Below are 12,822 nucleotides of genomic sequence, written 5' to 3' on the forward strand. Positions count from 1 at the left end.
AGATTTACAGTGTCAAGATGATGACTGGTTTATAAGGATAGGTTTCCTTTGTTGACTAAAACGTTGAAGTCAGCTCTGTGAATATCTGTCACACCTTCTTTTCTAACATAGCTGTTACTTCAAAGCATAAAAGATCTGAAAACTAAAAAATTTACAGCAGAGAAGTATAGGGCCTTGCACATGCTGTTTTCCTTGCTCCTCAGGACATTAGTTACATGTCTGAGGATCCCTGCTTCTCCTTTAGCAGGTCCAAGTCAATCTTTGGGCAGAAGACAATTCGGCTTAGGTGCTGGCGCAAAAGCCATTTCACCCTTACAACTTTTATCCCTCTTTCCTTCAGTGCATCACATCTGACACGGATTGAGCAATCACGTCTTTATAACCCAGGAAATTCCAGAACTGAAAGTTCTTAGAGCTAAAGGTTAACTTTGCTGCCCTGCATATCTGGTACAGTTCATTGTGTAGGTCAAACAGCGAGTGATATGCTACGCCGACAAGGAAAACGGGAGTAGGGAATGCTGCATATACACCATAGGCAGAGATAATGTAGAGACTTTTGGTATTTGCTGATACTTGAGGGATTTCTTTCTTAGCTTTAACAATAAGTAGTGCTGCTTTTCTCGTACCACACAGATTGTAAATAAATGCCAAGTTTTGAAGAGCAGCTCCAGAAAAGAAAGTGCAGTTCATGACACGTTACATTTCTATGTAACACTTAGGAAATGCCAAACCCTTAAAAATATTTGAGGAACTTACTTAAAGATGCTGGTGGAATCAGCTAGCCCTCCCGTGCTGCTTAACCTCTTTTAGAGCTCTAATCCGGGCTGCTTTAGTAGCCTGGCTGTAATGACACTAAGGCGAGCTTGAAGCTGTCTGCTCCAGCGTTTCATTTAGCAGGCTAATATTCCTCACTCTGACACCTTCTCACCTGAATTGCTTTAGTGACCATTCAGCTTTGTAAGGTCCTGTGTCCAGACTCCTTTTCTACTGATCTGCTACTGCTGGAATTGGGTAAAGTTAGGGTATTTTTTACCCTTGTGACCTTATTTAGTAAAACAAGTACTGTTGCAGCTCTCCAGTTGCGATGCTAATGTTCAGAGCACTGCATGCAACACAGCAGCTGTTACATATTCAAGGGTGAAATTCCAATAATAGTATGCTATATAATCTCTGGATAAATATTTATGCTTGTGAAGGTTAAGTGCCTTGGAGTACTATAAACTCCAGCCTTTTGGGCAGGTCACTGCAATTTAAGCTGCCTTGCAGTGACTTACCAGTGACCTCTCTCCCAGTCTAGAGGCAGAGTGATTGCTGCAGGTAAAAATTCAGAGTGAGTCCTGAGGCCTCTGCTGAGCAGTAACGCAGCACATAAAACACATCAGATGTTATTTGAACCCAACCACTTCTCACCTCTAACATTGCTTAAATTTCCTTGAAACTTCTCCCAGTGTAACTTCATTCACAAACCCTGCATGATGTTGTCTCAGCATTGGTGTAGGAGAGTGAAAGCCTCTTGAAGTTGACAAGCATCATATCATAAGCTGGGTTTTTGTTGTTTTATTCATGTGATGGATGGGAAGCATGTAGTTACCCTTTCTTAATGCGCAGGCACATCTTCAAGTTTGTGATGCGGTTAACTTACTTGCTTCAGAAATACAAGTGAAACAACAGGCCAGACTACTACTAAAACAGTTGTACAAGTTAGGTCCTATTAGCTATTAGGATGTGTAGTTCAGGGCCTTTCAGCATCCATGGAGGAGGAAAAAAACCAAACAAAATGGGCAAAGCTGTAGTGTTAGCGAACTCAGCAGAGTTGGATTTGCTCCAACCATTTAACTTGAGTGTGTTTTCAAAAGGTTGTATAATCCCTCATTTACTTCCTAAGCTACATTCCAGAGGGATAACAGATGCAGCCTTATTCCTTCTTCTCCATCTCACCAGTGCCATTATTTCCTACCTAAAAGCAGAGAACAGGACTCCATTCAATACAGCTGATGGGTTCCTCTACACTCCTACCTGTTGATAGTGCATTAGGAATGACCCCATCTGTGCTAGACAGAAGAGCAAGCCACAATGATGTGTCTCACTTTAATCCAAGCTGAGGGGAAGTATTTCACTTGCTGCTCTGAAGCACTGGAATGATATTTAGACTCCTTCTTCTACTGAGAAAACAGCATGTACCCTTTGCCTTTCAGAAGTGAGCCATTCTAAATCAGGGCTCTGTTAACTTAGTTCTGCTTGCTCAAAGGAAACACATCACCAAAACCATGTCTTGAAGTAGCTTTCCTAAAAAAACCTCATTTATTTCTATGTCATTCCACCATGGTTGATAGCTGTTGTCAATACTTGCTATTATGTTTGGAGCAAGAACATGATCACAGGTTTATGGCTAACTAATGCCATGTTGAAGATTGTGTATTTTATCTGGCAGTTGATATTTAAAAGAATGGCTTTAGGACAACAATATACATTTCAGTCTGAGGAACTCATTAATAATACTTTAATCCACAGGAGTCTTAGGTTTTATTTTGCTTTACTCTGCCCTGGGAAATTTTTTTTCTTTACTTGTCCTCTCTGAACTTGCCGAGCACGAGTTCCAAATCCCAGAGACTGCATTGATTCTGTTAAGTACTTCTGGTCAGGAGAGATGCACAGCATCACCAACAGTTTAGCATCACCTCCTAAAAGCAGGAAAAAGATAGAACATACTTATTTGCCTCATTATTTTCAGTAAGTTATACACTGGTACTGTATTGATCTGCACAACAATGAGCATAGCTTACCATTGCTTTTATGAAGCAGAAGACTGTACATGAAGGCGGCTGTTGAAAACAGACAGCTCCTTTAAGGGAATTCTATATCTAATAGTATGATATTTGCCCCAGTAGAATAAATGTTTCACTATTTGTATTGTAGATTTTTTTTCCCCCCTTATAGCTTCATCAGTTAGTCTGCATGTATGTTATGGGTCTGGGCACTTCATTAAGCTTTGTCAAATGTTTGTAAATGTAGGCTAATGGCAAAATGGCTTTAGACTTAACTAGAAGTTCACAGAGAATGATTAAACAAACACTGTTGTGTTTGTTTTGTGAAATTGCCACTTTTAACATTTCACCTAGATAGTGTCACTCAAGTCATACACTGTGCATGGTTAAAACCAGGCTCGGTGCCCATACAACATAGCTCCTAAACTCACTTCTTTGGCTTTCTCTTTCTTTTCAAAGTGGGGAGTCCAGCTCTAGGTGAAATTCAAAGTTCAAGCAAAAACTAATAGTCTTTCAGAAGCTCTGAAGAACTGTTACCTCAGTCACTGTCAGTGCCTTGAACTGGAGACTAAAAGGGCTGATGCTTTCTGGTTGAAGAAAAAGGGACTAATATACTATATGGATGGACACAAATCTGACATTACTGGAGGAATTACACTTGCTGTAAAACTATTCCTGCATAGATGAGGAGCTAGAAAAGAGCAGGTGAACCAAACACAAAAAGGAGTTGTAGCACAGTACTGTGCATATGTTTTGTCTCCCTCCTTTGTCTTACTGCTACAGGGCACAATGTTAAGGAATGTGCAAATATGTGACTGCACTTTATAGTAATAAAGATTGAAACTTAACTTCTAAACTGTACCTGATATGAAACACCAGTGAAATGTAATTTTTACCCTTTATGCAATCCGATTAGAGATGTTGTGATTATTCCAAGTGTGTTCCTAAACTGAACCTTGGAAACAACAAGATTTAGCCAAATTCAGGAGCAGTTCAGAACTCTCACTGTGTACTCATGCTGCTCCAAACCCAGAGTCTTCGAATAGAGGCCCACATCTAGGGAAGGAGTACAAGATCATCCTCTAGCTTTACACAGCAGAGGAGGAGAAAGACTGGGAAAACAAATCTATACTGTTAAACGTCAGAATAATCCCTCACCTACAGAGTCCTGAAGCAGATGCGTTAGTTTGCTGTTTCGATATGGTACATGAGATCGCTGTTCTGCTATTGCTCCAAGAACGTCTGCTAGGGCAGACAAGCTGCGGTTAATAAATGATGTCTCTCTCAGCGCTGCACCTGTCACTCCAGACATACCTGGTGCAGTGTAGAAAAAGGCAATGGTAAGACTAAGCAAAGCTGGTTCCAACTGTAATTGTGAAAAACTCTGTTGCTCTATAATCTACTTTTGACGCGGCATTTTTAACACAAATTCTGAACCGTGGCTTCCAGTCCTCCCGCAAGGGCAAGGCATAGTGATTGTTTATGCTAGACTGCCAATATGTTGTTCAGTACTCTTTGAAAGAAGGTTAAAGAAGGTTCAGTGCCTGCAGATAGTCTGGAGTATCTTGTGTTAAAGTTGATCTCTTCAGCTGTACAATGCATCTCAGCTCTGTATGTATTACGGAACTGAGAAAGTAGGAATACCATAAGATCAGACAAGACAATGCTGCTCTCGAAAACATCAGTTCACAGTGTCTCCAGAGAGAAGCCTGTTTTTTTTATAATAGTTAACTGCCCTGTCTGTATCCCTTAGGAAGAACAGGAGTGACACTGATGGCATAAGCTGCAGAAACAAAACTGTGCAGCACCCCTAAGTGTAAGGGGTTTATGCTCACCAAAGCCGGTAAGGTGCTGTTCTTTGTGGTATGATTTGCTGTAAGGAAATTGATACAGGAAAATGATGCCCTTCTACCATCCACCCAGCATTGCAGTATGTAGCTATGCTGCCCTTGAGCAACACTGGAAAGGTTTGGTCTACAAATCAAATTGCACCAATTTCATGAGTTGCTGCAAGCTCAAGTCTGTGATCAGTCTGGATTAGTGTGCAGTTAAGAGAATTAATTCCTCCTGTCCTTACCTCTGGCATTTGGGACAGAGAAACTTCCTATTACCATTTAGCATCACATTATTAAAACTCTACCTTTCTTCAGGTTAGTGGAAAAGCTACAGAAGTATCTGCCATCAGTTCTCATTACCCAGAGCACACAATCCATGCTAGGCAGAGCTAATGGTAGTGAGAGGGTCAGAAGGGGCTAACAGTTTCCACAAGTGCCTTTTGTCCCACCTCTAGAAAGACAAAGAGGCTGTACGAATAGATGCTGTACAGATACAGGCTAGGGATCTTGTTTTCCCTTTAGGCCAGTATTTTCCCAGTGAGGAGAATGAGAGAGGTGTTCCAGAGGCAAGTGTGAAAAGGCACAGTAACAGGAAAAAAAACCTAGAAGTCTGGACAGTGAGGGCTGCAGAAATGTAACTGTTGGTGAGGGTGAGGCTGGAATGGTAGTCTCTTTGCAGAGAGGCGCAGAGCAGAACAGTTGGAAAGACCCTGCCACATGGTATCAATAATCTGAGATAAGATGTATCTTATGTAACTTTATGACGTAACTATATGTAACTTTACTGAGGTCTGTGTCTACTGCCATCCCCAGGCTACTTTTGTAGTCAGCAAAGGTGTACTCCTGCAACAATGGAGAAGAAAACTGCAAATAGGTGAGGGGGTACCTGTTTAAACTACTGGTTATCTGCATTTGGTCAGATGAACTTCCACAATGCATTTGGCTGAGTTTGCAAACTGAAACCTAGTTCGGTAAAAAGGGACCACTTAGTGAATGTGGTAAATGATGCAGGACGGCTGTGGAGCTAACAGGGCAGGGTGCTGATGTACAACTTAAAGTGTGAGAGATGCCTGCTACTCACTTAGATTTGTCCACATTTTAAAATAATTACGAGTTAACAGCTGCCCTCACTTTTATCAGAGTAAGTAAGTCAGTCCAACATCTTCAAATCACCAGCGTAGCTGATCACATAGGTTAGTCAGCTGTATGTGCAGGGCCGCATCTAACACTGATGTAAGGGAGCACGGTTCTTCTGGGCTTCACTGGAGGATCTGGCCCACCAAGCCCCAAACCAAGTAAGTGTTTGTCCTGGTTGAACTGGGGGAACTAACACATACACTGTTGTTCAATTACATGTTTACCAAACAGTTTCCAGCACTTAGAGCAAATGAAGGAAAATAATGTATTAGATTATATTTCTCTGTAGAACAAAAGTTTAACAGTGAGCAACAGCAAGAATTCTTGGCAGTAAAATACTCTTTCATAATACTGGTTCAGTTTTCAAAACATTATTTCTGGAATGGTATATTTGGCTGTATGGCTTTTCTTGGTAAGAAAGCTTGTCCTTTAGGAAATAATCGAGTTTTTGAAATTACTGTGTGCATAGAAGAGGGGGAGGAGGAAAATGCTTTGAAGAAACAATGAAAACAGTGTTGAAAAGATAATACTAACTTCCTCCAAGACTTTTTCCATAATAAGGCAGAAAAACCCACACATGGTGATGTCAATTATTACAGATATTTGTAATATTTAAATAATTTATGCACTTTAAACATTTCTGTACAAAGAAAAGACATGCTAATATTCAGAGTAGAAAAACAGGCCTAATAAAACCAGTCTGAACAAATAATGTACCTATGATACGGGTAACTGCCATGGGCTTATTTTAGGCTTATGCAGTCAGATTTTCTGTCAAACTGTACCAGTGTAAAATTGGAACAATAAGGCCTGCAAATTATGTCTATGTCAGGATCTGTGGGTTTAAGCCACCCCCTATGTGAAAGCAGAGTAGCACATATCCTTACATAAAGAGGTAAAGGCAACTATTGTAACCTGCATCTGGGAGGATCTATGCCCATAAACAGACATGTTCGCTTACCGACACACTCGCTACCAGCCAGATCCACTAGCTGCAATCTAGTTTTGACTTGCTTCAGTTTCTCAGTAGCTTCAAGCTGTGCTGGTGAAGATGCTCCAGAAGAAGAGGTGGATTTATTGTCTCTCATTTTTTGTGGAAAGGTGCAGGAAACCTCTTTTAACAAACCTCTGGTTTGTTCATCTTCCCATGAAGCACCTGGTTAATGGAAAAAACAAACATGGGGAGCTTCTCACTGATACTGGAAATTGAGGTGGGGAAAAATGGAGAATCAATAGGGGAAGTAAAATATTTTTGTTTTAGGCTATTCTAACAGAAGCAATGTACAAGTCAGAATCAATGGTATGGGCAGGCTGAATGACTTTTTCTATCTTATTTAAGATTTTGTTCATCAAACTGATCATGCCAGCTGGTAACAAGACTTGGATGTAGGTTCTGTTGTATCTATTATCCCTGTTGTTTACGGTGGATATGGAAAACAAGAAAAAGGAGTCCAGTAAGGACTTTAAAGGGCATTTTTTCATGTTTCAGGCTGACTACAACCAAAGTCAGATTTTGAATGTTTGGGAGCAGTAAGCTCTGAAGTCCGTTTCTATGTTTTTCAAATACCACCTGATGGTGCTCTGGCAAAAAAAAAGTTCATCCTGCCTCTTTGTCCTTTGCTGCTGTTCCCTCTAGACTTCCTTCAATCCTCATGTGCCACTTCTGCATCTCCACATGACGAGCTATTAGCCTCAACAGCATTACTCCCACTTGTTCAGGTTGGTTACCTACTACTCCTGGTAGTTCTGTAGCTGCACTAGACTGCTTCATGTCCTTCCTCTTCCTCAGCAGCAGCATCTGGCTTTCACTCTGCTGGGAAGGAAGAGGAAGACAGATTCTCTGGGAAAGCTGCTTTGACATTAGTTTAGCAGAAGTATATGCAAATGGGCTTTCCCAAAGCAGTTTTGTTTTTTTTTCTTCAGTGTTTTGGTTTTCATCCATCTCTCACTCTCTGAAGGACATAAAAGAATAAAAGATGCGCACTCTGCCACAGGTAATAGAGACAGTAGACTCTCTCAGGGACTTAAAGAGTCTTGTTGCAATAGTACAAAGTTCCCAGCTGCAAAATTTGAGTAAGGAACAGACTGAACTAGGTTGCAGAGCTCTGTACCTCTCCAGCTAGGCTATTGCTAAAACCTGAGCTAGCTGTTCACAGCATAGACAGAGCAGCTGTATTGGTTTACACAGAATAAATGGCTTCAGGCCATACAGTGCAAAAATAAATTGTTCTCACTCCTCTTCAGTTTGAGACAAGGAAATTAAGAAACTGCTCTCCTCAAACAATAGATTTTACTGAAACAAAATGCAAAAAGACCTTCATCAAACCTGAAAAAGTGCTTGCTTGTGAACCCTGGCTTTAGATGCAGAAGTCATTGCAGACTTTACAACTTTTTATTTAGTAAGTTAGATCTCCAGTGCTGGGATATTTGACAATTGCACCTAGCTTTTAAATTGTGAATTTCTCCTTTTAAACAAGACTGAACGCGCTATCACACTGCTATAGCGAGGTCCCATTTGCAGTGCAGCTCTACCCCCCGGTATTGCACATCTTCATCCACGCGCTGTTGAGCTGAAAGCCTGAGTCTGCATTCAACGCGAGTTAGACATTTCTAAGGAGCTTTGCTGCCAGATAACATGGCGTAGTAGAGCGTCTGCAATTCAAAATGGCAAAGGGAAGTCTGGACTAGACAAGATGGCCGGTGCTCTAATGGTGCAAACGCTGTGTTTTGAAAAGTAACATCTGTCTGATAGACTAGAATCTGGAACCGGCTAGAACTAACATCTGCAACACTGGAGCTGCAACTTGTGAAGTAACTGTATCTTTTGGCAAGGCCCATAGGTAAGTGAGGGCACTGTTTGTTCTGTTTTGCTAATATTGTCGGTTTAATTTCTGATAGCAATCTAAGGAGAAAAAAAGTTAGATATTTTCCACTTTCTAAAACCATATTGTTGTTGCAGAGTACAGAGGAGATGGACCACAGCACTGGAAGCAGAGAGCCTAATTACAACATGAGTAAAAGAAAACAAAGTTAACCCCCAAAAGCCAAAGTTATTCCTAAAGCAATAAACTGGTAAGTCTTGGTGTGGTAATGAAAAGTAGAAATGCAGGTCTTGCCATAGTAAATAAGACAACTATATTGTCTGTTCCTACAGTGGCCTATTATAAACAATTCAAGAGACTCTGAATTTAATAGATGTTTTTGCAAGGCAACGGGTATAAAAAATAACTCTTTCTTACCCAAAAGCATATGATAATTCCTAAAATGCATGGTTAGCTTTACCACAAACTTAGCTTGAATAATTATTTGATATGTCACTCAAATACAGTAGTTAAATCACTTTGTATATCTATCTTATGACTTACTGATAAAATTTATTTCATTAGTTGTTTCACGCTATAAAACTTCAAGAACTGTGTAAGTCAAGACATGTAAAGAACAGTGAAAAGTTTTTATGAAAGTGGAAGTTTCAATAGCATTCAGACATCAAACTGGTCTGTTATTTAAGAAGGTACACAGAAGTTAAACAATGGAAAAGAACCAAGGGAATGTATTAAACGTTGAGAAAAAGGAGGAAAAAGCAATATGAAAACCTCTCAGTCCACAGACTGTTTTTCAAAAAACAGCTGGCTCTAGATTTATTGTAGTAACATCCTACTTACCAGAGTTATCTCCAGAGACGATTGCGGTTATGGTCAATGTAACTACCAGATGAGAACGAGAGGAATGAGCATGCACCAGTGTTGGGTGCCTGACTCTGAGCTGTATGCCTTTGTTGACTAAGTGCAAAAATTCACATGCATTTTCAACAGTCCTAGGAGGTAAAGAAACAAGCAGAAGATTTAACTGACTCACAGTAAAAATCACAGGAGAAAGCTGACAACTTAGGTGTGAATCTGAGCATTTCTACTTCCCTGCTTTTCTAGCTTACAGTAATCTCAGTTTTGAGCTGCCCAAACAACTGTATACAGACTTTTTCAGGTGGTATAAAGTCCAAGATAAAATTTCAAGACAAGACCTGTGATGTAGTACTGAAAGTGCTGAAGAAGTGGCCTGCCCAGCCTTGCAGGTCTATAGGTACTGTAGGTCAGCTTGAGAAGTGACTGAGATTTCTACACCTCCACACTTTGGAAGAAAAGACACAGATTTAGACTTTCTTGGAATCTCTGGCCTTACAGAAGTGGAGTTGTCCAGTTTATGTTTAGGTAGCTCCTGTTCCTTGGGAGGGACAGATTTAGGGGAAAAAAAAAAAAAAATTTCTCTGGGCCTGTGGAAAAAAGTTCAGTTCTACTGTTCAATGAGCAGGAACTCCCACACAATGTCAGAACAGACAAGCATAAGTTTCTGTAGACCATTTTATCTCCTACATCTGTTTTCTTTTCCAGTTAAAGGAAATATGACCAATCAAAGGACAAAAACCTAACACAGAGAGTGAAATAAACTGATTAAGTAAAGAAAAAACCCACTACGATTTCCCCCAGGTTTCCGGTATTTAAAATAAATCAGGTAAGACTGCCTACCCTTTCCTTTCACTGCATTGCCTTCTTCACTGATCACTCAAGCTACATCACCTAGACATTGGTTTCTAGATATGGATGTAAGTTGTTATGACTACATTATCACAGCCTGGTTACTGAATGCCCTGTAACACCAGAACTGTTAATAACACTCCTGACAGGCTAGAGGCTTGGTTCCACATCACTGCAGTCAGCAAAACCAAGCATGTGATAAAAGGCAAGGACTTCATGGCTTAGATTTGGCCGATTTCAGTGAAAGTCACACTGGGCATAAATTTGTTTTATGCTAAGAAGAGCCATACTTGAAGAGTCTAGAGACAAAAGAGCTATACCCAACTAAAACAATTTCCTCTGAAAATAAAGCAAGGGCATCTGAAGAACAGAAAAACACTTAGCCACACCATGCTTACAGACACTTAAGAGAAGCAGCCACCTAAAGCAGTTCCCTGTGTAACTGGGGATGCAGGAGCTCAATTATGACTACAGACTTTGTTGGTCAATCCTGAGCCGCACATGCTGGCCTCTCCTGTAATATCTCTGCCTCTCTGCATCCACTGGTAATGTCTCCCTGGTTGTTTGACCAGCAGGGAAGCAGTTCCTAGTGTCAGAGAACACAGAGCCTCGCACTGGGGTGAGCTATTGCCTCAAGTCCAAGGAGTCAGATCTTGCTTTCCTGAGTTTTCAACTGCATCTTTCAACAGCTAGTCAGCCAGGACTGGATGGCCTGAGAGGTAAGCAGCCTTCGCTAGGATGTAGCAGCAGGCAAGTGGCTGCTGCAAGCTGCTGCTGTGCACTGAGCGAGGGGTCAGTGCTATAAGCTGCTGTCCTCTAGCTAGAGTTTGCAGAAGAAGATAGGCCTCAGGGTATGCTGTCAGTGCTGGTCACCTACTAGGAAACTGCAGTTGACTTTGGAGGTAAAAAGCATCCCCAGCCCAGTGCTGCAAGTTTGGCACAGTAGCTTCTCAGCAGGACTGACAGTAATCATTTTTTAGTATAATCTCTACGACTTTATCACACTGTATGTACCGCACGTTCCAGGACCACATTCTATAAAGAGAAGCCCTGTTGTGGTTAGGTTAAAAATCTGATGCTGAACGTTCTCCAAAGTCAACCAAGCCATAAAGGAAGAAAGAGACTGAGGTTTCTGTGATTCAGTAAGATGTACATGTTAGCAGGAAAGAGACTACTGTATTTTAATGGATATATGGAGAAGCCAATGAGACCCAGCAGGCCAATATATTCTAGATGAAATATTATCACAAATGAGGATGTGTTTTTATTCAAAGCACCAGCTGTTTACTTTAGATTTTGGGCAGCTGGGTGGCCTCATTCAATGGTTCCCTTTATTTGTTTGGGTTTGCTTTTTCTTACTAACATTTCTGTGTAATTAATATAACCTATGTATGAATTGGACTTTTTTTGCTGCTTGCATTGTAATTGAGATACAAATACAAGTAAGAATATGGATTTGTATTAGAATTGAGTATCTATCAATCGATTGAGATAAGTGGATTTTAAGAGGTGCTTAGTTCAAGGTGCCAGGTTCCTTTACCATAAGTTAAACTTCACAGAAATAAACAGAGCAGCCATTTTATTAACTAAAAGGACAAATTAAACCTATTGCAGTTTCTAGTTCTTGTCTCTATGGCAAAAGTCCAGCTACATCTCACCTCGCCCTTCCCCAAAGCCTAGGAAAAGAGATGGAAAAGTCAAAGGAAAAAGCTTAGCTCCTTCAAGAAAGATTCAACACACACAGGTTAGGATCTGCTCCCAACCTCTGCTGAAGGAGTTTTTCATTCCCTTGAAAGCAGAGCCTTAACCAGATGCTAAAAGTTGGGAGTAGAGTAGGTGAAAATCCAAGAACAGAGACTGAGAGAAGCCCACCAGTCAGAATAATACAGACAGAGAGGGCAAAAGGATTCATCACTTCAAGCTCCAGTCATTTTTAATTCATTGGTCTTATGGAGCATGCAGAGTGCAATCAAGGATGCAGCATTTCTCTGGAAATCATATTTAACCTCAAGGCTGAAGAGCAGGCATACCTCAGATACAAATGTTAATCCTTCCTAGAATATTGCAGTGATTACTATTTCATAGAAAGAAAGGAGAGTTCTATAGCCCCCATGGGGAAGAAAGCCACAATTTTTCTGGGGTCCCATTTTCCTATGAGCAGTTCAATGGCTAGAAATTACAAGTCAATAAATGCATATAAGTAGATAGAATAAAAGTATTTTTGTGCAAATCCTCCAGTACATTCTTGTATTTTTATCAAGGCTTTCTGGCAATAGCATAAACCCACATAAACAAACAACTACTAGTCTGCTTATGAGACTTAAGTCCCACAAGACAAAAATACTGCCTTCAATTATTTCCACTGAGGGTGTGTTTTATTTTAATTGGCGGCGGGGGCGGGTGATGGAGGGATGCTTTTCATATCTGACTTCTAATTCCTCCTGGAAAAGTAGAGATTAGACCATGACAAGCATTATTATAGAGAAATGAAGAAAAACATCATGTTTCCCCCAGAAACGTAAAACACTATGATACTGTGCTAAACATTTCAATAGG

General features: G+C 40.6%; 1 protein-coding gene across 1 annotated transcript in view; it reads right to left on the bottom strand.

Annotated features, from left to right (window-relative positions):
- Positions 1 to 2,523: 2,523 nt before the first annotated feature.
- Positions 2,524 to 12,822, bottom strand: part of KIF25 (kinesin family member 25) — a gene marked incomplete at its 5' end in the record, with an annotated part of 41,889 nt that continues 31,590 nt past the window's right edge. Inside the window, 4 exons of the mRNA XM_010282947.1 lie at positions 2,524 to 2,681; positions 3,924 to 4,079; positions 6,699 to 6,893; positions 9,400 to 9,551. Of these exons, the coding sequence (XP_010281249.1) occupies positions 2,524 to 2,681; positions 3,924 to 4,079; positions 6,699 to 6,893; positions 9,400 to 9,551 (661 nt within the window). The remainder of the gene's footprint in view (positions 2,682 to 3,923; positions 4,080 to 6,698; positions 6,894 to 9,399; positions 9,552 to 12,822) is intronic.

Source organism: Phaethon lepturus, unplaced genomic scaffold (assembly GCF_000687285.1).
Source record: "Phaethon lepturus isolate BGI_N335 unplaced genomic scaffold, ASM68728v1 scaffold12512, whole genome shotgun sequence".
Classification (NCBI taxonomy): Eukaryota; Metazoa; Chordata; class Aves; order Phaethontiformes; family Phaethontidae; genus Phaethon; species Phaethon lepturus.